Source organism: Gigantopelta aegis, chromosome 1, assembly GCF_016097555.1.
Source record: "Gigantopelta aegis isolate Gae_Host chromosome 1, Gae_host_genome, whole genome shotgun sequence".
Lineage (NCBI taxonomy): Eukaryota > Metazoa > Mollusca > Gastropoda > Neomphalida > Peltospiridae > Gigantopelta > Gigantopelta aegis.
The window spans coordinates 11,243,038-11,270,346 of NC_054699.1; the positions used below are offsets into that span (position 1 = coordinate 11,243,038).

A 27,309-nucleotide genomic window follows, 5' to 3' on the forward strand; every position below is an offset into this window, starting at 1 on the left:
GGATCCATTCAACCGATTTGGGTTTTTTCTCGTTCCAACCAGTGCACCACAACTGATCAAAGGCTATGCTTTGTGCTTTCCTGTCTGTGGGAAAGTACATATAAAAAATCCCTTCCTGCATTAAAAAAGCGTGTTTTCTCTGATGACTACGTTTCAGAATGACCAATTGTTTGACATCCAATAGCCGATGATTAATTAATTAATTAATTAATGTGCTCTCGTGTGGTGTCGTTAAACAAAATAAACTTTGATAATAATTAAGACAGTATTTAAGCAAACACATTTCGGTCAAACAAGTTAATTTTATTTGGGCAACAACTTATGTATAGGCTATGACATTTTAATTATAGCGAGTACCCGCTAAAACACGCATTGAAAATGTCGTTCACTGTACATTGTTTCGTTGCGTTACGTAGCGTTCGTTTCAACTGAACGCAATTGCGAAAACTCTGGATTATTCCCGAACAACGTACCGTGACACGGAAGTGTAAATTGATGATTGTTGTCATGCGTATTCGAGACTGTGATCAGAGAAGAATTTCACGGGTGACGGAAGGTTTATTGGAGTGCGATACAGAAAGTTGGAATAGACGATTGTCTGAAGTCAAAAGTGTAAGTTATCGCAGTGAATATAGCACTATGGTAATGTCTGAATATAACACCTATAATTAGTCCGACTGCCATCACCAAATTATTCCAATAATTAGAGTTTAAGTCCGAACGTGAAACTACCGATTTGCTCTCTCTCTCTCTCTCTCTCTCTCTCTCTCTCTCTCTCTCTCTCTCTCTCTCTCTCTCTCTCTCTCTCTCTCTCTCTCTCTCTCTCTCTCTCGTTTTGTTAGATAAATGTTTATTCTCCAACTTGTGTGTTGTTTTTATTTGAATTTCTAGTTATATGTGGATTTTAATTGGACGTTAAAGGGACATTCCTGAGTTTGCTGCACGTCACAGGAAACAAAGTCAATGGGAAAAAGGTCATAAAATCCCCCCCCCCCCCCCCCAGTAATAAAAAATAACTAATAAAGTGCTAATAATAAATGTCATTTTCTGAAATGACGTTGTTTCATCTTCTCTTTTTTAGTTGCGTTTCAAACATTTTGACATGGTCCTAGCTTGTTATTCATAAAAATAACATTATAGATAATGTGGATAATAAAGAAATTATTACACTCGCATGTAAATCGTACTGATTTTACGAAACTCGTGTCAGGATTCACATAGAAGAATCCTGGTACACGTTTCGTGAAATCAGTATGACACCAGCTCATATAATAATCTATATATACATTGTTGATCAGGCAAATGTTTTGATAGAACTGTTTCATATCTTTAAAAAAATATATAGTTTGAAAAAAAATTCCTTTCACCTTTTTTCCTACAATCCCCTTGCCCACCTACACCCTCTTCTCTCTTATTAACCATTAAACTAACAACTAACCCACTGTCCTGGGCCCCATTCCATGAAGCGATCTTAGACCTAAGATCACCGTAACTGCACAGCTAACATATGCACTTAAGGTGATCTTAGCGCTAAGATCGCTTTGTGGAACGGAGCCATGGAAAGACGGCCCAGATAGCTGAGTTGTGTGCCCAGGGCAGCGTGCTGGAACTTTAATTGCATATAAGTATAATCATATAAGCAGGAAAATAAGTTGGAAAAATATATATTACACCAATTAATTTTTTTTTAAAGATGAAAAAGAATTATGTAACTTTGAGACAGCCCCTATAAGCAGGTGGTGACTCTGGGGAAAAGGTGGGGGAGGGGAGATGAAAGATGCTCCATAACATCCTGCGCTTACCACAATGACAGCAAAGAACAGCCACCGTAGTAAAGACACACGTTCAGAAGACTTTGATCTTGTGTATTAGGCAGATATCGAGCGCCTTCTAGTCTAGGACTGTGGTTCCTCAATATACATTTTTCTGGAGTCCAGCCACAAATGGGCGATTCCTTTCTGAATTGACGGAAGGGTATTTGTACCATTTCAGCTCTAGCAAATATATGTTCAACTCTTTTTTATATTAATAACTATATGTTCAACTCAATTTATATTAATAACTACATGTATATGTTCAACTCTTTTTATATTAATAAATCATTATAACCAAATAATAAATGATCAAATAATAATTACATTTAATGAAAGTTATGAAACAAAATGTTAATTTTTTTTACCACACACACACTTTATCTGTCATGAACTGAATCAAAATAAGATATACCCAAAGAACATACCCATTTAATCGGAATCATAATCTATTAATGAGAAAGAGCTACTGTAATTAAAATAGCAGAGTACAACCTTTGGAGTGATAATTTTAACTTATCTAATGTTGTGTTTCCCAACTGTTGGGACATTGATAGAAGCAGTTGTGTCGCTGTAGAACGAGGGGACACAAGGGTAGAATTCGACCCTGCAACAATGGAGCTGGTACCTGTTGGTCTTCGTCCAGAAGTTCAAGGTTTGCATACTTTTTAAAATTATTTCTTTTTCTTTATTATTATTATTATATATATCAGTCCTTGGCTTTTCAAAAACCATGGCGAGTGAAAAATCACACACCTCAATACACTTAGGCTAGTGGAAAAATCTTACTCACCAAAATGCTGAAAACCCAGCATGATTAATTTATGAAGTAAATGTAGACATGTTTCAAAAATGAACCAATAAACCAGTAACATTTTCTTCTAATTTGATGTTGGTTCATTCTAGTGTAGTCTGCCATCTTTTCCCTTTCTCTGTTTCAGGATTGGAGTTATTCAAAACATTTCAGCAGTACTATAGACATATAATTATGACACACACTGATGGAAACAATTTTATTGTTTAATTACAATATGTACAATTCAAATAATTAGATACATACAATTATAGATACCTGTTCAGTGTTCAAGGGATTGATGAATGTGCAGCTAAACATATGTAGGAATGAATCTTGAATTTCATCATTATGTACCACAAACATGATTACCAGTAGGATAGTTGGGATGGTGGATATGACATATCCCTTGCTACTAATGGAGTTTCATTCGTACCAAGTCGTTTTGTCGTCCTAAATAAATATATTTATTATAGGTAGATTTTTAGCACTCCTCGGTTTTTCAAAAATGAAGGTCTGCAAATATAGGTAATTTTCTGTCTTTGGATATTTATGCCTTATCAGCTGTTTACATACCGTACTGTGCTGGGTATGTATTAGTAGTATATTTAATAAGAAACCACAGCACGTCAGTAGTAAGTGTGGGGTTTTCATTCTGGCAGAGACATTGAAAAAAATTCATATACAGTTCTGTAAAAGACTATTATGGGTACACAAAGGAACTTGTAATGTTTTTGTTTATAGTGAATTAGGACATTTCCCAATGCAAATTATAAGAAAATTATGGATAAAGCTGCGTAACTAACACTAATTAATGACAGAATATTAACATTACTTCTATTTATTCAGTATAGTACTATTCGATTACATGTATATTTTAAACCAATAATACATGTATCTCTCAGTATACTTAATAATGACTTACAAGTATTAAATAATATAGGACAATTAAATGTTTACTTGCGTTACATTTTTACCATACTTTCTTACATTTTATTAATTAAATAATCAATGTATATTATAAAAAGAAAAAGGTAAAAAGGAAATATGATTATTTTTTCATACTCGTTATAAAAAAAAAAGGACATGACAAAAAATGAATACTGTAACAGCTATGATAAAAGTGGATATATTTTGTTTCACATTGTATTTTTTTTCTCTGTCTTATATGTACTTTTTTTTTCAGCCTGCGTACTGTACCGACGGAGTCAGCACTGAGCCACTGCGTGTTCTGCAGACGTAACGGGGAGATGTGGGAGTTTACTCCCAACACTCATTGAGGGACAACCACGGCAAGGTGGTATGCCCAGTGCTACGAAAGTATGTCTACTAAAACTGTCACGTGACCGGTGATGAGGCTCACACCCTGCGCCACTGCTCTGTATCCAAGGGAGGAAATGTGTGGGCCATATACAACACTCGCAGAAACAGTTCCACTGTGCGGAAGTCTTCGTGTTAAGCCAAAGCTCGCCTGTTACCAGATCCTTTTTTTTTTTTTTTTTTTCCTTCAACTTTAGCTTATTCTGTGTTATAATTAAACATTAGAATTAAATATTGGTCTTTTTGTTTCTTTTGTTTTACGACAAAAGTGTTATATAGTGTATTATTTTACAATGAGAACTGTTTGCTTTGTTTTGTTTAACGACACCACATAGATTAATGAATCATCGGCTATTGGATATATCAAACATTTGGTAATTCTGACTCATTGTTATTAGAGGAAACCTGCAACATCTTTTCTAATGCAGCAAGGGATCCTTTACATGCACTATCCCACAGACAGGAAAACACCAATCTGATTAAAATTGGTTCTCTGGTCTACCAGTAGATCTAACAGTATTGCATAGACTACCATGTCCAGGTGTAAATAATAATTTAAATATCGACCAATCACACTTCGCCTTTTATAATGTTATTTGGGAGCATACAAATTCTAAAAATATCGAGCAAGTCTATTTTAGTGGCCGCAGTACAGCGAACCATACCAATACCGGGGTAAGTATGGGATGGGTTATCAGTCTTCAGTTTTACATTACAAAGTATTTATTTTTATAAAATAAAACATGTTTTAAGGCATTCGTAGTTAACACGAAACATGTCGTACACCCTCAGGATAATTCGGAATGTTTCCAATTTTTTTTCAAATCACTGGCATGATTCTGCAAGTAAAGTTTTGATTAGTGGACATGGACATGAGCTCCAATGGGCTGCTGTTAGATCCACATGTAATAGTGGAGCTAATTTTAATTAGATTGGGAAAACTCATACAGTGGCAGATCCAGAAAATCCATTGGGTGGGGGGAGTGACTTGAGGCGGAATGCCAAGGCTACTTTAGGGGAGGTTTGGAGGGGGATCGTTATAAAATTAGAACTGTCACAAAATTTAGGTGGGGGGATACCCCTCCTAAATCCGCCTCTGACATACCACAGCCTTTGTCCAGTTGTGGTGCAATGAGAGGAGTGGCGCTCTATTTTTATATATCTATGACGCAATATCGGTCAAAATTACATTAATTTATCAGCTGCAACATTTAAATAGGACACCTGTATTGAGGGAGTTAGCTGCGTTATAAAGGAGGCCTATAGCAAGAGGCCATGGCACACCACTCACTTTTCCATGTTACACTGTTCAGAGAGCTGGAAATGTATTTGAACACCTAAAATTCAAACTTTTCTCGTGGATACATGCCTGGGGTCCACAAATACATGTATTTTGATCCACAGACATTCGCCCGACCCCACCCCCATATTCAAATAAACTCCACAATCTCTGTGTAAAAATTATGAACAAGCTCGTGCCAAAATTATATATGATCTACATATTAATTATCAAGCTGAGCAACCCCATCCGGATGAGGCTGAAAATGTTCTTGAAATAAACTGATGTCAATGTGTAACTTGTCAGTTCGTTTGTTTCTCCTACAACCATGACAGCAGTAGCACTATGTCTATATTATCAATATTGAATCTTAAGACTACCAAAATTATTTATAATGGTGCTTGAACCAGAAATACAACTTATAACATATTTACGTTTCCTTCTTCGGGCGGTGAAAAACGTTATTAAAAATACTTTTTGTTTTGTACATTTTTTGTTTTAGATCTGCCTCTGACATACATTTATTTTTTTAACATATATAATGCACCATCCCGAGGTGTATCTTTGTGCCAAATATGAACAATGTATACCTCTGCATTAACATTCGGGTTCTGGTTTGGTCTCCGGGCGACATTCGGGCTCTGATGAAAAACCTTATTAAACATTATTTTTGTTTTGTACCCTTATTTTATTTTACATATTCAAATACATGACACTGATAGGTATTGTTATGCCAAATCCCATGATTGTGGAACGGAGCTCTGTTGTGTTTTTTGTGAAGGAATTTGCTAAATCACACCAGGCTAGTAGGCAGATAGGGAATTTTAGGCCTGGTAACCCCATTATTAATAAACTGCTCATAACCTTATTTTATCTCATGATAACCAACAGGGGTGCAGAAAGTACTCGCCCAATCGCCAAATGCAAGTGAAAGTTCAAATGGACAAGTTAAAAAATGTATCTGCCAATCCAACGGGCGACCTATTTTTTTGTTTGTTTATTTTTATTTTTTCATTTGTTTTGTTTTTGTTTTTTGACTGACTACGTAAGTAAAATAGTTATTTTGTGGCAAATCCGGAACTCAGCATCAGCTATGCCACAGTTTCAAATTGTCTTCAACATTTTACGAAATATGGAGTCAAAATAATATATACACAATGAACCGCATTGTTACGGTTCAATATAGTTTCCATAATCAAGACATTGTTTATTGGTGAACGAGCTTTACTTTAAGTTTGGTTCTTTTTATTTACAAGTTTGTGCTCTGTTAACAGTATTAAATGTATACTATAAATCAATGTCAAAATGTTCTGACTTTTGTGGATGATCATATGAAGTAAAATGTACATAGGAAGTGAAGTGTATATTATAGCATTATTAAAAATTATTATAGTGACCTACAGGCTGGTGGACTAGTAAAAAATCTGGTGGGTTAGTAGATTTTAATTGTTACTGGTCTGACAGGCTAGTGAAATTTTTTCCATTTCATCACCCCTGACCAATCACAGAAGTTTTGTTATTTTTCAGGTCTGTCAATGTTAATTGGTCTCCATCACTTGTCTACCACTTCTTGCCCAATCTTGACCAGGAAACAACAATGGGGTATGAAGTTATAGTCATCAAAGAAGGATACTGTTTTCCAGAGGGTGAAGGTAAGATTATAAATATATCATGTGATCATGAAAGACATATTACATCAGACTTTGCTTTTTACGGTTAGTGGGTGCGATCGCGTTCATACAGCACACGTAATTTCAATCTGATGAGTGAAAAACAGCGCACGTTACACTCAACAAATGGCACACGTAAAATAGATGGGTATATTTATTTCCACTGTGTACAAAAATCAACAGTTTTCATAGCTCATTTAGCTGATAGGAAGGTCCTTTTATTAAAACAATAAAAATTAAAAACATGGCAGTGGCTTCTCTTTGTTGAACAAATCAGGAAATACTGGTTTAAAACACATTTTTGTAGACATACCAGTCAAAATCCAATCGGAGCTACATTGCCTATTTTATATATTTTAGAGAGTGATTTTTCACTTGCCTTAGCATATTAAGGTGTGCGATTTTCCACTCGCCTGTAATTTTTAAAAGCCAAGGACTTACATGTAACAGGCATGGTGGGGGGGGTGGTTGGTCAGTGTTCAAGATTAACGGTATCCCGATATCCTGGGGATACCAGAATTTAATTTTGGATACCAGACTTCAATAACCCAGTATCCCACCATGATACCATATAATGTTTGGGGTTTTTTTTTTTTTAATCCTGTGTTATTTTTCGCTGAAACAATGAAAGTCATCATTTACTGGTAGAGTTAAGTAACAGTGTCGTCCAAGTTTGTTACGTTGTTATTTATGAATTTCATTTAAGTGGGATACTAAATTCTCAGATGGGATACCAGATTTTGAAATGTTAGTATCCAGCTGGGATACTGCCCACAATTTGTAATCTCGAACACTGTTGGGGGGGGGGGTCAACTGACTGATATAGAGGGCACAAAGCAGAGTTTCTAGGAGGTTCGGGGGTGGGGGTGGGGGAGGTGGGGGTATACTCCCCCATAAAAGTTTGAAAAATAGACGTCCTGAACTGCAATTTCCTGCATTTTACAAGTAAAATTCATCTCTGCCTTAAGATTTACTACCATTGGTACCAATACCTGTGTGGTTGACCAACATACGAGAGTTGACAGGCTTCATTATTTCTTTTTAAATGTTAGAGAAAAGTTTGAAGCTATATGATGTATGCATGGATGTCTACTGAATGCTGTGAGATTATATATGTGCAAACCAAGGAGAGACATGCCTAAATGTTTTTTAATGGATGTGCGCATGAGAAAACGTAATTGGAGTTAAGTAAGCATGAAAAGTGCTGTGGTGGCAGCAGCAGTACACTGTGATGCCAAAAACAAAATGATGTATATGACGTATGATAAAATTAGAACATTCTGTTTTGAATCATTTGAAGAATAAGTATACATGTAAGTTCCTTTCTGTCATCAATTTTAGATTTTGTACGTGCCTGTGGATCCATCACACTGTTAAAGGGACGTCATGTGATCATTGTCGACACTGGGAATCCAAGAGACAAGAATTTGATCCTGCAAGGTATGTGAGAGTCTTTCCAGTCATATTTACTTCTAGTTTTCACAGCAATATCTACCTTTAACATGCAGGTAAGCAATATCTACCTTTAACATGCAGGTAAGCAATATCTACCTTTAACATGCAGGTGAGCAATATCTACCTTTAACATGCAGGTAAGCAATATCTACCTTTAACATGCAGGTAAGCAATATCTACATGTACCTTTAACATGCAGGTAAGCAATATCTACATGTACCTTTAACATGCAGGTAAGCAATATCTACCTTTAACATGCAGGTAAGCAATATCTACATCTACCTTTAACATGCAGGTAAGCAATATCTACCTTTAACATGCAGGTAAGCAATATCTACATGTACCTTTAACATGCAGGTAAGCAATATCTACATGTACCTTTAACATGCAGGTAAGCAATATCTACCTTTAACATGCAGGTAAGCAATATCTACATGTACCTTTAACATGCAGGTAAGCAATATCTACCTTTAACATGCAGGTATGCAATATCTACCTTTAACATGCAAGTAAACAAAGTTAAAAGTTCAGGGCTTCTCGAATTTTTATAAAATCAGCAAACCATGGGATCAGTGATTTTGAATATTTACTAGACATGATTTAAAATTCACTAGCCCTACTTTACTTTAAGTTAATACAATTTGACTACTAATAATAATGTCACCTAAAGAGTGAGATAGAGCTTAAAAACACTAAGATTGGGGGATGGAGTTGGGCAGGATATTCATACAGGTATTTATGAAATAGACTTAAATGCATCATCTAACAACTTTTTTTCACTAGCCGTCGGGCATGGCGATGGTAGTTATTTACTAGCCCAACATTTAATATCACTAGCCATGGGAGTGGGGCTACCATAATCTAGAATCCCTTAAGTTAAAGTTTGTTATGTTTGCCAACACCACTAAATCACCTTGATTTATTAATCATTGTAAATTGGATGTCAAATATACACGTATATATGAGGCAAAAAAAAAAAGGTGTGTTTCCGATTGCATCCCCCCAAAAATTAGGGTACCGTAGGTAGGTAGGTTTTTTTTTTTTTTTTTTTTTTTTTTTTTTTTAAATTGAATACTAATAGTAATACTATCATAATAATAATAATAATAATAATTATTATTTATCATCATTATCATTATTGTTGTTGTCGTTGTTGTAGTAGTAGTAGTAGTATTGGTATGCACTGTTTGTGTATTTCCGTAAATTAATGGGACATTTGTATTAATTTCGTTGTTCTTAATTTAAATACTTTATGCAAACATTTGAGATGCATTAATAATAAGACCTGTTGATTTAAGTGAAGACGAGAATTAAGCTGAATTGATACGATTATATTTAATCGAAATAACCTGTACCAAGGCTATGTTCGTACATTCGGTTACTTCCGTGACCGACCAAGCTGTTCGGTGGTAGCTAATCAGGGGAAGGAACTCTATTACAAAAGCTTTTCCATAATGGATGTTTTTCGGAAGGGAATTACATGTGCAAAATGTATCGTATAATAGTACGTAAACAATGTGCAAGGAAGGAAATACTCTTGTTTGGTGATGTTGTCCTCTTTTATTTTTACTTCTTTTTTTATTATTTTTTTTTTTTTCATTATTTTTTTCAGTTTAAGAGAGAAAAAAAATTAGGGTCGGGGGGGGTAAAACTAGGGACGGTCGGTCGACCGGAAACACACCTTATTTTTTTTTTGGCCTGATAAATTTTCTGACATTTAGTCTTAGAGAAAACCTGCTACCTTTTTTCGATTAGTAGCAAGGGGTCTTTAATATGCACCATCCCACAGACAGAATAGCACATACAATGTACCACAGCCATTGATATACCAGTCATGGTGCACTGGCTGCAACGAGAAATAGCCCCTGCATGGGCCCACTGATGGGGATTGATGCCAGATTGATCACATATTGATGAGCATGTGAGCACTTGACCACTGGGCTACATCATGTCCCCCTGTGAATAAACAGTGTGCGTGTCTTTTACATGTATTGTACATGTGTGTCTTTTACATGTATTGTACATGTGTGTGTTTTACATGTATTGTACATGTGTGTGTTTTACATGTATTGTACATGTGTGTGTTTTACATGTATTGTACATGTGTGTGTTTTACATGTATTGTACATGCGTGTCTTTTACATGTATTGTACATGTGTGTGTTTTACATGTATTGTACATGCGTGTGTTTTACATGTATTGTACATGCGTGTCTTTTACATGTATTGTACATGCGTGTCTTTTACATGTATTGTACATGCGTGTGTTTTACATGTATTGTACATGTGTGTGTTTTACATGTATTGTACATGTGTGTGTTTTACATGTATTGTACATGTATGTGTTTTACATGTATTGTACATGTATGTGTTTTACATATATTGTACATGTATGTGATTGTACATGTATGTGATTTTTTTACATGTATTGTGTGTTACATATATTGTACATGTATGTGATTGTACATGTATGTGTTTTTTACATGTATTGTACATGTATGTCTTTTACATGTATTGTACATGTATGTCTTTTACATGTATTGTACATGTATGTCTTTTACATGTATTGTACATGTATGTCTTTTACATATATTGTACATGTGTGTTTTTTACATGTATTGTACATGTATGTGTTTTTTACATGTATTGTACATGTATGTCTTTTACATGTATTGTACATGTATGTCTTTTACATGTATTGTACATGTATGTTTTTTACATGTATTTTACATGTATTGTACATGTATGTCTTTTACATATATTGTACATATATGTCTTTTACATATATTGTACATGTATGTCTTTTACATATATTGTACATGTATGTCTTTTACATATATTGTACATGTATGTCTTTTACATATATTGTACATGTATGTCTTTTACATATATTGTACATGTATGTGTTTTACATATATTGTACATGTATGTGTTTTACATATATTGTACATGTATGTGTTTTAGATATATTGTACATGTATACAATGTATGTGTTTTATTTATACTCTCGAGTGCCAAATAAACGTACACCTACGTTTATTAAATTTGTGAAAAAAAATTGGTGTCTACGCTTATTCAGCACCCTACGTTTAATTACATCTTTAAAAAATGTAACCCCCTACGCTAATTTGGCACCCAACGCTTATTACAATTCTTAATTTATCAAATGGTACCGATTTTCCGCGATCACGGAATCGCGGAATTTACCATTTTCCGAGTTGTCAAATAAAAGGCCAATTTTTGTGGTCAAATAATACATTTATTTATTTATTTATTTATTTATATACATACATTGTTTTTCTGCTTGATTGATCATTTGAACCATTAGGCACAACAAAGTATGTTACTCTACGACAAAATGTAAACACGTTTCCGAACGCTGTTGGGCGCCATTTTGTTTTTATCGCTCAGCTCGGTTCGGTTTTATTCGGATGTGTAAATTCCAAGGATGCGTTCGATTGAGTGCTCGCCTGTAAATCGATGCAACAGTTCATGCAAGCACTTTATATAAATTAATCAATTACACTTCAACACTTCATCTTTTCACCAAACATTGAAGACGGGAGTACCGAATAAATATGACTTTTTAAACTCCTGGCATCATAAGTGTCCCCACCTTTGCTTTAAAAATAAAGAATGATTCAGGTAAAAATTAAGTTGATGAAATTACGTTTTGTTATAATTGACCATGTGTTTAAATATAGGAGATGAATCTAGCGAGCTGTCATTCACCCTGATTGTTTTGGTTTTCTTGCATGGAACTTTTGGATTTTTTTTCAAAGCTGCAATCTCGCCTCACATTAATTATCATAATTTCATTTAAACGTACAAACACACTTACAGTTTTAATTAATTGTGTGTGACAATAACACAGTTGTAACAGTTAGATAATAGAAACATATGTTTATAGTGAACACATTTTTTCATACTATGGAATTTACTACAAGTTATTTATTTCTGAGCCGCTTGTTTTCTAAATTACATGTACACATAACAATAGTATATTTTTTTTATTTCCAAAACATTTATTTTTATTTTTACATGAAACCAAATTATGTTTTCATTACTAGTCAATTTTTACAATTTAGCTAAATTTCCAGACCCTATGCTAATTCCGCACTCTACTCTTATTGGTTTTTTTTAAAAATTCCACACCCTATGCTAATTCTGCACCCTACTTTTAATTGATTTTAGAAAAATTTCCAGCCCCTATGCTTATTCAGCCCCTATGTTTATTAGGCACTCAAGAGCGTTGTATGCAGGGGACAATATTTCGAAATCTGAAGTAACCGGAAGTCGGTTCACATGGTTTTTACCTAGGTAACCAATTTTCGGTTACGTGAATTATATTTGCATAACCTGTGGATTACCTGATCGGTTACCTCAAAGTTACGTTGAAATTATATTTTAAAATACATAATTTTTAGCTCAAACATAAAAGTTAAAACAAAATACAAAAGAAAACGTTTTATAAAACAGTTTTTAATGCTTGCAAATCTAAAGAAGTGACTTGTAGATGTTTCTTTTGTTCTCGTACGATCGTAGCGTTGTAGATTTATTATTATTATTATTATTATTATTATTCACCACTTGACATCGGGATCGCAAAAAGTAATTTTTAGTTGCCCGAATCTAAAAACCACTGTTCTCGGGCACCATATTCTAGAATCTCTGTGTAGCTTGCTGAAATTAACACTATTGTAAAAGGACTTAATATCAGCCCAGTACTGAAACAAAATAGTTACATTTGTAGGAAACATGCCCATTCCCTGGTTCCTCTGAAGAATAATACAAAACACTCAGTCACTCACTGGTGCATGATTAGACTAATAATTTTTTTTATATAAATAACAAATAAAGGCTACCATTTGTCACTGATAATTTGTAAAATTTAGTATACACCAGATTTAAAAAAAAACCCACCAAAATCCCAAACATCAAATGTTCAGTTCCTCTGAACTATAAAACAGGCTACTCATTGGTGCATGATTTGATTAATAAAAATAAATCTTATAATAACATAAAAAGAAAGACCACAATTTGACACTGATATTTTGAGGTGGCGATGGTACTTTCACTTTATCGCTGGTACTTCTATACTACAGACCGGCCTCGGTGGCGTCGTGGCAGGCCATCGGTCTACAGGCTGGTAGGTACTGGGTTCGGATCTCAGTCAAGGCATGGGATTTTTAATCCAGATACAGACTCCAAACCCTGAGTGAGTGCTCCACAAGGCTCAATGGGTAGGTGTAAACCACTTGCACCGACCAGTGATCCATAACTGGTTCAACAAAGGCCATGGTTTGTGCTATCCTGCCTGTGGGAAGCGCAAATAAAAGATCCCTTGCTTCCAATCGGAAGAGTAGCCCATGTAGTGGCGACAGCGGGTTTCCTCTCAAAATCTGTGTGGTCCTTAACCATATGTCTGATGCCATATAACCGTAAATAAAATGTGTTGAGTGCGTCGTTAAATAAAATAAAACACTTCTTTCTATACTACAGTGACGTTCCAAATGTTTGTTATTTAAAGCTCATTATGCGATGTTAGTATTTTTTTAGCTTTTGTGACATTTTTGTTTACGTTAAAACCGTGTTCAACCTTTGTAAAATTATAGGCAATCCAATATTATGTCTACATATACTACTCAAAAGAATTTAAGGGTCAGACTATATTTTTTCGACATTATTTTCTGAATGTCAATTATATTAGCTAGACCATAATGTCATGCATGGTATTGTTCCATTTTGACGAAAGTGGGTCTAAGCAACCCATAAATGAATTAAAATCCACTGTCATTGACACTGTCGACTAGTTCTAATGGCGAAAACATGCTTACATTTGCACGTAAATTAGGGCGAAAGCGAAAGGTCTGCTAAGTGCCCATAACTTGCAAAGCTTCATTTGCATGCTTTGCACGTGTATTCCATGTTCCCAATGCTGAATTTCCGTATAATTGGAGCTTGCGTTCGTGTACGGTGCACACTCCAAATTCGACAATGGTACTTCAACTGACTATCGAAGATCGAGGAAGGGCTATTGCTTGGCTTCAGGATGGCAATACGCAAAGAAATGTTGCTCTGAGACTTGGTGTCAGTCAGAGTGTCGTTGGCCGACTGTGGCAACGGTACCAAGCAACGAATTCTGTTCGAAATCGTCCACGTTCGGGAAGACCCCGAAGCACTACAAATAGAGAGGACCGGTACATCACCAATATGGCTCTACGTCAACGCACAACTACTGCATGCCGATTACGTGACAATCTGCGGACTGCGACTGGAACTCGAGTGTCTGATCAAACCATACGCAATCGTCTGAGAGCCAATAATCTACACTGCCGTCGCCAGGCTGTTCGACCACCACTCCTAACACATCACAGAACGGCCAGACGTCACTGGTGCACGCTTCATCTGCGGTGGCAACATGTTCAGTGGGGTCGAGTGATGTTCACTGATGAGTCCAGGTTTAGTCTCCAGTTCAACGACGGTTGGCTTCGTGTCTGCAGATGTCCTGGGGAGCGCTTCGCTGACGTTAACGTTAGACAACGTCACCGGTTCGGTGGTGGCAGCGTCATGGTGTGGGGCGGCATCTCTATCCACCACAGGACCCCCCTCTATGTGGTGGATGGCAATCTGAATGGAATCCGCTATCTGAATGAGATTATCTGGCCGTTGGTTCTCCCAGGCCTTCAGCAGATTGGCGGCGGGGCAGTTCTGCAGGATGACAATGCCAGACCCCACCGCGACAGGGTGGTAACGGACTTTCTCAGACAACAAGGTATCGCCAGGATGGATTGGCCAGCATATTCGCCTGACTTGGCCCCACTAGAGCACGCCTGGGACGAATTAGGCAGGAGAGTTCGGGATAACTATGCCCCTCCGGCCAACCTTCATGATCTGGGTCAACTTCTTATGGCAGAGTGGCAGGCCATTCCCCAAGAGTTCTTCAGACATCTGATCAACAGCACGAGGCAACGATGTGTCGAGTGTATTCGTGCCAGGGGTGGATTTACACACTATTAAACGAATATTCTAATGTGTAAAATCCATGTTTGACAACCTTCAACTTTGACAGCATGTCATGTGACTTTCTTGTATACAGTGATGTTTATTTGTGGGTTTTTGTAAATATGGAACAATAAATAATTTTTTTGGTGTAGTTTACATCATCAATCTAATACACTCTGAAACTTATTTGGTTATAAATTTTTGACCCTTAAATTCTTTTGAGTAGTATATATTCCTTTAGAGATAGAATAGCAGCAGATAGTTTAGGCGCCTTAGCGGTCCGTGCACATTTCTATACTGAGCCTTTGATGATGATGATGATGATGATGATGATAACTAGTTTAACGTGCCCATATACCACTAGGGTTTCGAACACGCCCATCCCGAGTCCGACCTCCGATAAGATCAGAGGCCTGACTCAGGATGGAGGGGGGGGGGGGGGGGAGGGGGTGTTGAAAATGGGCAGAATTTTGAAAATAGCAATTAGTAGAAAAGTTAATAGAATAAATAAAAAAAAAGTAAAAGGTTACAAGCCAAAAAAAAAAAGAATTGACTGCTCGGCCGAATATTTATATAATTTGGAGCATTTTAGAAGGACAGTCCAAAATTAACTAAGAGAAAGAAGAGAGGATCGGACTATTTAATAATATTTTTAAAAAATAAGTAATTTCGACATAAAGTTTTGAATGCAGATCTAAAAGCTTAAAGTCCGATCGATATGTCCACACGAGTGGCCTTGTTAAGGCCGTTTGTGTGCACAGCTTAAAGGGACGAGATGGGTTGCATCCCGTCAAGAAAACCCCTAGATTGACAGTCGATAGACGTTGAAGATGTAGTGCTGTGCTGAAATACAGATCTTGAGAAACCGGATCCGTCTGAACGAGAGAGAGTATCATACTAGGGTATAGTCCAGTCGTCATGGGTTGGTATAGTGGTGCGAACGGGCCCGACTCCGGAGGATACGAGATGGTATCACTATAAAGCAAAGTAAAGTCTAGAAAAGAGTAGTAGGGACCGACCCCGCTTCCTATTTCTTCTTAGAGTGGGGCGGTCAATCTTCCAGTGCTGCTAGGAGCCTTTGGTCACAAGTTACAACCGTTGCAATATACCGTTGGCTACTGATTTGCTGCACATCAAGTATCTAAAAATCAGTCTAAAACATGTGTCGGAATACTAGTAGTATGTCTGCATGAATAAACTTACTGTAATCGTGAAGTCTGTAAGTTTTAATTTCTGAACGTCTACAGGTCACGACGTAACCAATTTGCGGTTCTCGTAAATTTAATTTTGCGTAACTGACATGCGAACAGAACGGCGGTTCGCGTGAATAATATTGTGCCCTGTGTATGTGTTTTACATATATTGTACATGTATGTGTTTTACATATATTGTACATGTATGTGTTTTACATATATTGTACATGTATGTGTTTTACATATATTGTACATGTATGTGTTTTGTATATATTGTACATGTATGTGTTTTACATATATTGTACATGTATGTGTTTTATATTTACAGTTTTTGTATCTTGTTTGTATGTATAGTCTATGGGAGTGGGACGTAGCCCAGTGGTACAGTGCGCGGTCGGTGTGGGATAACCCATTGGGCTATTTCTCATTCCAGCCAGTGCACCACGACTGGTTTATCAAAGGCTGTGGTATGTACTACCCTGTCTGTGGGATGGTGCATATAAAAGATTACTTGCTGCTAATCGAAAAGAGTAGCCCATGAAGTGGCGACAGCGGGTTTCCTCTCTCAATATCTGTGTGGTCCTTAACCATGTCTAACGCCATATATAAATAAAAATGTGTTGAGTGCGTCGTTAAATAAAATATTTCTCTCTCTTTTTTTATAGTCTATACTCCGTCCCATCATTCTGAAAAAAAAGTTTGTAAATAATTTCAGTGTGGTTTGACATAAGAAGAAAAATAAAAGTGTTTTGGAAATAACAGAAAAATACTATTTTTGTGTGCAATTTACAAATCGATCGGCTCAGAAATAAATAACTTGTAGTAAATTTTATAGTATGAAAAAAGGCGTTCCCATTGGGACAGACTATAATCTTCATTATTGTGCTGCAGCTCCATTTGTGTTTTACTGTATGTTTCAGGTCTCAGTAATAACGGCTTGACCCCCGAGAATGTGGATTACGTTGTTTGCACTCACGGTCATGCAGATCGCGTCGGCAACCTCAACCTGTTCTCGCGAGCTATCCACATCGTCGCTTACGACATCTGTGTCGGTGACCAGTACCTGATGCATGACTTCAAGGAGGTTAGAACTCGTCTTTGTAACTCATTGCTGGATCTGATTCCTGTTGGTGGACCCATTAATGGGCTATTTCCTGTTTCATCCAGTGCACGATGACTGGTATATCAAAGGCCTTGATATGTGTTTTCTTGTCTGTGGAATGGTGCATATAAAAAATCCTTCAATTCTACTAATGGAAAAATTAAGCGAGTTTCCTCTCTAAGAGGGTCTAGGCGATGTGTGGTCGGTCCAGGATCGATCCCTGTCAGTGGGCCCCATTTGGCTATTTCTCCTTCCAACCAGTGCACCATGACTGGTATATCAAAGGCTTTGGTATATGCTATCCTGTCTGGGATGGTGCACATAAAAGATCCCTTAATGCTACTAATGGAAAAATTAGCGGGTTTTCTCTCTAAGACTGTATCTCAAAATTACCAGTGTTTGACATCCAATAGCCGATGTTTAATAAATCAATGTACTCTAGTGGTGTCGTTAAACAAAAACAAACTTCCTCTCTAAGACTACATGTATATGTCAAAATTACCAGTGTTTGACATCCAATGCCGATGTTAATAAATCAATGTGCTCTAGTGGTGTACTTGAACAAAAAACACAATGTTTTTGTTCAGTTTTTTTTTTCTTCCGTTTTTAATGACATCCCATACACAAAATTATTGACTTACCTTTCTAAGACTACATGTATATGTCAAAATGACTAAATGTTTGACATCCAATAACCAATGATATTTAAATCAGTGTGCTCTAGTTGTGTCGTTAAACAAAAGAAACTTTAAACAGGGCTTCTAGAATTTTATAAAAATTCACTAGCCATGCATGGGATCAGTGATTAATTTTTTTTACTAGCCATGACTAACAATTCACTAGCCCTAATTTAAATAATACAATTTGACTAATACATGTAATAATAATGAGATATGTCACATAAAGAGGGAGATAGTGCTTAAAAACCCTTAGATTGGGGGTGGGAAGAGGGGGCAGGATATATTCTTATTTACAAAATCTGACTTAAATGCAGCATTTAATAAGGTGTTTTTTTCCCCACTAGCCGTCAGGCTAGTTATAGTAGTTATTTACTAGCCCAACACTGAATATCACTAGCCATGGGAGTGGGGCTACCATAATCTAGAAGCCCTGCTTTATCTATAGTGTGTCAGGAGATGCCCACATTTGCAAACTAAATGTTCACTTCCGAATGAGCTATTATTATAGTGTTTGTTATATTATTGTTGTCCATTAGTATGTGTACGTGTGTGTCTGTCTGTGATAACAAGATTCATAATTCAGGATATTTTGATGAGTTAAATTCATTTTATGGAAACTTGTAAAGTCTGGCAGTATTTAAATTTTAAATATTTAAGTGATGTCATTGTTTTGTTTTGAATCGCAGATCCCCAGAAACTTAATCGTGTATTTTTTGTGTGGCTGTTTGAAATGCAAGATGAATATATTACATGTACATTACAAGTAACTACTAAAAGATTACTTGACGTGCATGTAATACATGAATAATACTTCTATGATACTTGTTATTTAGGCATTGAAACCCTTGATCAGTCAAAGAGGGAGGTACGTAGCCCAGGGGTAAAGCGCTCGCTTGATGCGCGGTCGGTCTTTGATCAATCTCCGTCGATGAGTCCATTGGGCCATTTCTCGTTCCAGCCAGTGCACCACAACTGGTATATCAAAGGCTGTGGTATGTGCTATTCTGTCTGTGGGATGGTGCATATAAAAGATCCCTTGCTATTAATGAAAAAAATGTAGTGGGCTTCCTCTCTAAGACTATATGTCAAAGTTACCAAATGTTTGACATCCAATAGCCAATGATTAATAAATCAATGTGCTCTGGTAGTGTTATTAAACAATAAACAAACTTTTTTAGTAGCAAATACATCATTATTATTCATTATACTAATCAGGTAATTTGTACTGTTAAGTTTAACTAATATTTAATATACAAATCGAGTAAATTTGTATTGTTAGGTTTGACAAATATTTACTAGCAATTTAATCTAAATAATTAAAAACACACATATCTTAGAATTTTATACTAATAAAAAGAATTTAAAAAGTGCAATTAAAGTGATAAATCATTACCATTAGCAACTGTAAAAATTGTTTTGATGTTCTCAGTGCATGAGAAAAACAAGTAACATGATTAATGCTGTTTCTAAAAGAAGCGCGAGTCTTTCTTTTTCTTTTTAAGACACCTACTGCCAAAGTTCTGAATATCAAGAGAGCCTTCCTTGACCCTTGACCCTTGACCGTACCAGCTTAATTCGATGTCAACTATCCATACCGATGTTACTTGTACTTCATGACGTCAAGCATCCCTACCAACTTAACTTGATCTCAAGTATCCCTATCAAGTTCCATCATGGCGTACTACTTGCCATAAGTATCTGGTTTGATCACCTCAAGTTTGTGAGTATGGTAAAGAGGTCAGGTGATGATGTCCTCAAGAAAGGTTTGAAAATCGAAAATAATTCTATTTCTTCACTGTGTTGTCATTTTTTTTTTCAGTGATTAAACTATTTTTTAAAATAAACTTATTTGAATTAAAGATTATTGTCATGATTACCATAAACAATATTTTTAATGGGTTTCTATCAAAACCATTCTGCAAAAGCTTACAACTTTGATGGTAAATCCTTGAAACAAAAGCCCTATTTAAAAAAAAAAAAATTAACGACACCACTAGATCACATTGATTTGTTTATTGTCAGCTGAGCTATTGGATGTCGGACATAAATTTGTAATTTCGACACACATGTATAGTATGAGAGAAAACTGCTTCCATTAGTAGCAATGACTATTTTATATGCATCATCCCACAGACAGGACAGCGTTTTATATATCAGTTGCGATGCACTGGCTGAAATGAGAAATAGCCCAATGGGTCCACCGACGGGCATCGATCCAAGACCGATCATGCATCAGGCAAGTACTTAACCACTGGGCTTGGTCCCACCATCAAAAGCCATATTATGATAACTTTCCAGGTCAGTGGGTCAAGGCCTCTTGGATATTAAACAAGCACATGTTTTTACATGTGTCAATTAGTACCATAGGACTAAAATTTCACCACTAAACTCTTTGTTTCATGGTCCTTTTATCATTGGAACCCATTGGAAACCTTTTTTCAGTAATCATGAATGGTGTAGATAGATTATGTGTAGCAGACACTTTTTTATTTTTTCATTTTGATGATATGCTACAGGGCTCAAAATAGGGGGAAAAAAATGTCAAAAATAAATATATCTGCTAAGAAAACGATTGTGGCCTGCTGGAAATAACACAGCGGGGAGGGATTGAGACTGTGTATGGAATATTAGGACCTCTTAAATATATTTTAGGTGTCTAATTCATTAAACTCTCGCAACTTTGTGATCTTGCAGTGCAATGCTAAAAGACTTACAAAGAGGATGCAGAGCCTAAGAGACCTTTGTGAATTGGGCACCAGAGCATTAGGAAATTAAAATATAATAATAGAATTACGAGATAAATAGAAGATAAGATAATCATTTTTCAGTTTCTTAAACAAATTACCTGTTATAGCGTTAGCAGGTGAATTTCTATTTCAACTGCTAGGTCTAAAAAATGGACTGTTTTTGGCTTTTCGCAGTCCGCTATTTTGAGCCCTACGCTACTGACATGCTACTGGAAACAATCATTTCTATAAAATCCATAGGCCTGTACTTAATCATTGCTTTCATGTGCATTCTTATTGGCCTCACATTGCTACAATATACAAATATTTATAGGATATTAAACAAACTTCCATTTTGTGTCATGTTTACATGTATGTTCTGAGTGAAATAATTTTCAGTTGTCACAAGCTTTAGCGAGTGACAATGAAAATTATTTCACGAGGGACATAAACATAATACAAAACGGTAGCGAGTTTAATATCCTATTTATTACCCATAATCGATCTTAATTTATATCACTTAACTCTTAACTTGTTTAGTTAACATTCCTGTACAGTTGTAGTGTGCCAATTGATGACGTCGAAGTGTTACGTCCCACTTGGCTTTCTAATGGGACTTACCACTTTGATATGTACTAAGATATTTTTAACCATATGGGTAATAAATAAGTTTATTTCATTTTAGTTTATTTCATGGTGTTATCAATTTACATTCATAACCATTCTAGAAAGAAAAAAGAGTATCAGGTGCACATGTATGTACGTATGTCTGGAATCCAAAACAAAAACATTGGTGTGTTTTTGGCACAAACATTTACATTTTTTTTCACGGATGAGAAATATAATAACTATGTCGGTTTCACAAATTTTAATTGATAACCACTAGAGCACATTGATTTTTTAGTCATCGGTTATTGGATGTCAGGCATTTAGTCTTAAGAGATGAAACTTACTACATTTTTCCATTAGTAGCAAGAGAATTTTTTATATGTACCGTCCCACAGACAGAACAGCACATACATGTACAATGGCCTTTCATATTCAAGGTATGGTGCACTGCCTGGAGCGTGAAATAGCCCAATGGGCTGTTAATTTATTAATATCAATTTGCATTGTTGAAGTAATTACGACCTTAACATTGTTCAAACTAAACATATATTTGTTGAGCAAACAATATAATACACAGTATATGTAATATGCACATGTATTTAACTAAGTAACAAATTTATGCTTTAACTAAGAGAATAACTGATAGCATTTTTTAATATTGACTTACATGCAGTTGTAAAATTCATGACACAACCATGTCAGTTTAGTTGCTTCAGAAACAAAGAAATGTTTTATTTAACAACGCACTCAACACATTTTATTTACGGTTATATGGCGTCAGACATATGGTTAAGGACCACACAGATTTTGAGAGGAAACCAGCTGTTGCCACTACATGGGCTACTCTTTTCGATTAGCAGCAAGGGATCTTTTATTTGCCCTTCCCACAGGCAGGATAGCACACACCATGGCCTTTGTTGAAACAGTTATGGATCACTGGTCAGTGCAAGTGGTTTACACCTATCCATTGAACCTTGCGGAGCACTCACTCAGGGTTTGGAGTCGGTATCTGGATTAAAAATCCCCATGCCTCGACTGGGATACGAACCCATTACCTACCAGCCTGTGGACCGATGGCCTAACCACGACACCACCGAGGCCGGTAGTTGCTTCAGATGCATAGCAGGCCATAGGATTTCAAATATCATGGAAAACACTTTCATGGGAACCCATTGGAAACTGTTTTTAGGTTCCGCTGAATAGTGGTACTCGATATAATAATAATGGAAAACTAAATTTTGGTTCTGTATTTTTGCTGACACGCTACCAGAAATGATCGTTTCCGTGAAATCTGAAGGCCTGGCATAGCTCAGGACATTATTCAAATTAAAATATTTCACACCATCTACATAATATACAAAGAAAAGAAAGAAATGTTTTATTTAATGACGCACTCAACACATTTTATTTATGGTTAGATGGCGTCAGACATGGTTAAGGACCACACAGATATTGTAAGAGGAGGAAACACGCTGTCGCCACTTCATGGGCTACTCTTTTCGATTAGCAGCAAGGGATCTTTTATATGCATCATCCCACAGACAGGGTAGTACATAGCACGGCCTTTGATATACCAGTTGTGGTGCACTGGCTGGAACGAGAAATAGCCCAATGGGCCCACTGACGGGGATCGATCTCAGACCAACCGTGCATCGAGTGAGCGCTATACCACTGGGCCACATCCCGCCCCCATAATGTGCAAATGACTATTGTATATTAAACTCATAATAACTTTAATTTTAAAGCTGCTTCAGTGACTATTAAATGAATTTAGACAAAATATTCAACAAAATATTAGTGAAACATCACGTTAATTATTAACAGTTAAAGTTTATTTTTGTTTAACGACATCACTTATTAACAGAGTTGAGTGTCTGTGATCTGTTTTAATAGGGTATCCCGTATGAAATCGATGAGTTCGTGGAAGTGATAGCAACTCCGGGACGCACCGGGGCTGATGTCTCGGTGGTAGTGAAGAAGACACCATTGGGGACAGTCGTTTTAACAGGTTTGTGGAACCCTGTGTAAATCAGAATTTCCCCCCACCGGATGGTTTTCACGGTCCTTTTTTAAAAATCGATACAGAACTTAACCTCTCTAAACAGGATACCTCTTAATACCGGACATTTTATTTGTTTATTTGGTCCTGAGGGTGTACAGTTTAGAGGGTTTCCCTGTATTGTGTATATTAGTCATGGTTTGTGATGGGAACCCTTGAAAAGTGTTGAGAAAATTGTATTTTTGTTTTGGGTATAGAAAAGTCTGAAATTTATCATAAATTTAGAAATCATAATATTTTTATTGTGTCAAAAGGAAGTAGCATTTGAATCACTAATTTAAAAAACAATTTTTTTTTTTTTTAAATAGAAAAAAAGGATGTTCAGTCCTAAATACTACAACATACATATATATATGTATACAGAACTGGGGTCTAATTCGTCTCTTAGGCTCTGCTAGACAACAAAGCATCCTCTTTGTAAGTCTTTAGGCATTGCACTGCGAGATCGCAAAGTTGTGAGAGTTTAGTGAATTAGACCCCTGGTTGATAAGTGGAAACTGTCTTAAATTAATTTTGTGTGCTTGTTAAAAATCATTTTGATCCTATGACACATGCTGTCACCTTAGGAACACTACTTACTGAGTTAGATTCCACCCCAATAAGAGAGAGAGAGGTGTAACGACAAAGTGAAAAAATCTATTCAGTCTGAGTCCGTGTATGATCTAAACGAATATTTTGTCCAGTGTACAATCATATAATTTATCTAACTTTCACTGGCTTTTAGGTTCTACCTAGTTAATATTATGCATTAGTGCAGTCATAAAAAAAGTATAAAATTAATTTTCAACATTATTTGAAAAACACCCCCCCCCCAACACCCCCCCCCCCCCAACACCCCCCATATCTCAAGAGAAATGTATGTTTATACTGACAATGAAAGTGTACAATTTGTCATCTGTTTTCTTTCATTAATTTCTTCAGGAAATCTCTTTGAATGTTGCAATGACCTGGATGATCCCCAACTCTGGCAGAACAGCAGCGATGAGCCAGAAGTCCAGGAACAGAGTCGAATCAAAGTGCTCAAAGTGGCGGACCACATCATTCCAGGACACGGACCTATGTTCAAAGTGCCTGTCGAGTACAAGAAACAGATGCGAGTCTTGATGGTGTGCGAAATCTTCACTGTGTCGGAAACGGGGCTTGCCTACCATAACTTTAACATTATTGACCAAATCTGAAGAGAGAGTATTTTACACTACAGTAATTTTTAATGTCATTGAAACAATCTGAACAGTTTGTAAAACAGGTTTTTTTTTTATAAACACTAATGACCAATTATGGAATGTAGTTTAGTCATTTTGACACTAGGAACCATATGAAGAGTTCAGGCGCAAAACGCGATATATCCATTTTTCATTTTCAGTAAAAGTGAGTTTTTTAATTGGCGTATATCGCATTTTGATACAAAACACCGGGATTTAACCAATACAATTTCATACGGATGAATCACGTTCTGCAGCAAAACAGTGGGCCTACGATTAGCCCTTACAGACATACAATAATGGCTTTAACTAAAAACAAGAAAGAAAATGGTTTATATTGCATTTTGTGCCTGAAGTCTTCATATATTTGAACAGATGACCTACAATTACTTTAAATTTATACTATTTGGAGAGTTTTTGTTCTGTATCCAAAAGAACCATTTGAAAGCTACAATCTTAAGATTATTTTTGTTAACTATACTTAACTACTGTTTAGGCCATAATAAAATTTTCATCCAGTTTTTTTTTTTTTTTTTAAACTGGTAGGGGTAAGAAATTTTAGTTTTTATTTTACATCTAAGAACATTGTGTTTTTTGAGCAAGTATAAAACATGGGGGTGGGCCTTTATCCTCAAGGCAGGCTAGGGATAAAAATCTGATTTATTTTATCACTGCCTTACCTTTTATGAAATACCATTTTTTGATATCCTATAGAACCCATAGACAGGATAGCACATACCATAGCCTATGAAGTACCAGTTGTGGTGCACTGGCTGGTGCTAGAAATAATTGATATCCTATAGATGCAGTGTTTAGTCTAGGTAACATATATGTAGTCAGTTACCATAAACTGTCAGTTCATGCTACGCTTCCTCTACAGTTGTCTGTAAAATGTATTGAAAGACTATTTTGACATACAAAGGCAGTTGACTGAATACATTGATACTGAAACACAACACTATTAAAACTGCTGTTGTATTTGTATTTTGTAGGCTATTATATTGTTGAGATGTTTGCAGTTTTAATGTATGTGAACAGTGAACAAAAAGAAGAAGTTGTATATGATTTAAATAAAAGCCATGTTACCACCAAAGAATATTTCAGAATTGTTTTTTAACGGATTGGTACTTGGGCATCATTCACAAATAACATTATTTTCATGTGTGTATAAGCCAGATGCTGGTGCCATATTATGGTGGGGATAATGCCAGTATATGCTTTTAAAACGAAAAAATATGTTGATTATGCAAAACCCCATATATAATAGAAATGAAAATACAAATATTTGATGTACACTTTTAGGAGGGGGAGGGGGTAGAACAAGAAAAGAAAATAGTACTTGTCATACACTTGTTAAAATGTTGGCAAAAGCATTATTCTTGAAATGTTTAATATCCATACCTGCTATTGCAAGTTAATTATTGACCAATCATGAAGATGCAGGGCGTTTGTTATTATTGAAAGTAGGATGCTGTTTGAGAAATATAGAATACTAAACTAGCTTGTCTGTCATACCATTTTTATGAAATAAGTGTACAGTTTTGGTATCTTGACAAGCTAAAGTGAGTTGGATACTAAAACTGTTCACAAGTTTCATAAAAATGGTATGACAGGCAAACTAGTTTAGTATTTTATTTATTACAAACGAACAGCAAACAACCCGCAGAAGCAAGCAGATGTCGAGGCCTACAACACGTTATTTTTCTACGAAATTAGGTCAGCAAGTGATTTACATCATGCCAGTATTACACTAATTAGATATTGAGTGATTGTTATCACATGACCATATCTTGGGGCGGAACGTAGCTCAGTGGTACAGCGCTTGCTTGATGCGTGGTCGGTCTGGGATCGATCCTCGGTAGGCCCATTGGGCTATTTTTCGTTCCAGCCAGTGCACCACGACTGGTATATCAAAGGCCATGGTATGTATTTTTCCTGTCTGTGGGATAGTGCATATAAAAGATCCCTTGCTGCTAAACAAAAAGAGTAGCCCATGAAGTGGTGACAGTGGGTTTCCTCTCTCAGCATCTGTGTGGTCCTTAACCATATGTCCGACGCCATATAACCGTAAACAAAATGTGTTGAGTGCGTCGTTAAATAAAACATTTCATTTTCATTCGTTGACCATATCTTACACTGGTGTGTAGTAACAGTAAGTTACTGAATGTACAAAGTATGGGGTATAATTGTGTGGATGAAAAGTATGACATGGTGGTGGCACCCTGCTGCCTACTATATCACAACCCTGGCAATTAACCATGATAATCTGAAATGATGTGGAGATTACGGTATTATTTTCAGTTTTCTTTGGCTGTTATTTTGTAGTGGAATTTATAAAAACATTTAAGTCACTTTTCTCTGTTAAATGTTTTGTTATACCAACAAATTAAACTGCTCTTACACATT

The 27,309-nt window shown here is 36.1% G+C and overlaps 1 protein-coding gene across 1 annotated transcript; it reads left to right on the forward strand.

Annotated features, from left to right (window-relative positions):
- The first annotated feature begins 462 nt into the window (after nucleotides 1-462).
- Nucleotides 463-25,999, forward strand: LOC121370750 (metallo-beta-lactamase domain-containing protein 1-like). The gene is made up of 6 exons (XM_041496194.1): nucleotides 463-612; nucleotides 6,731-6,855; nucleotides 8,215-8,313; nucleotides 17,446-17,609; nucleotides 23,536-23,650; nucleotides 24,623-25,999. Exons 2-6 carry the CDS (start codon nucleotides 6,801-6,803, stop codon nucleotides 24,877-24,879), a joined length of 690 nt encoding a protein of 229 aa, XP_041352128.1. The 5' UTR covers nucleotides 463-612; nucleotides 6,731-6,800; the 3' UTR covers nucleotides 24,880-25,999.
- The last annotated feature ends 1,310 nt before the right edge of the window (nucleotides 26,000-27,309 follow it).

Bases quoted from the DNA above. Each gene is read 5' to 3' on its own strand.
- LOC121370750 (XM_041496194.1), top strand. From the start codon at position 6,801: ATGGGGTATGAAGTTATAGTCATCAAAGAAGGATACTGTTTTCCAGAG. The intron at 8,314-17,445 runs GTATGTGAGAGT...TGTATGTTTCAG, and splicing joins CAAGAATTTGATCCTGCAAG to GTCTCAGTAATAACGGCTTG. The intron at 17,610-23,535 runs GTTAGAACTCGT...CTGTTTTAATAG, and splicing joins TGATGCATGACTTCAAGGAG to GGTATCCCGTATGAAATCGA.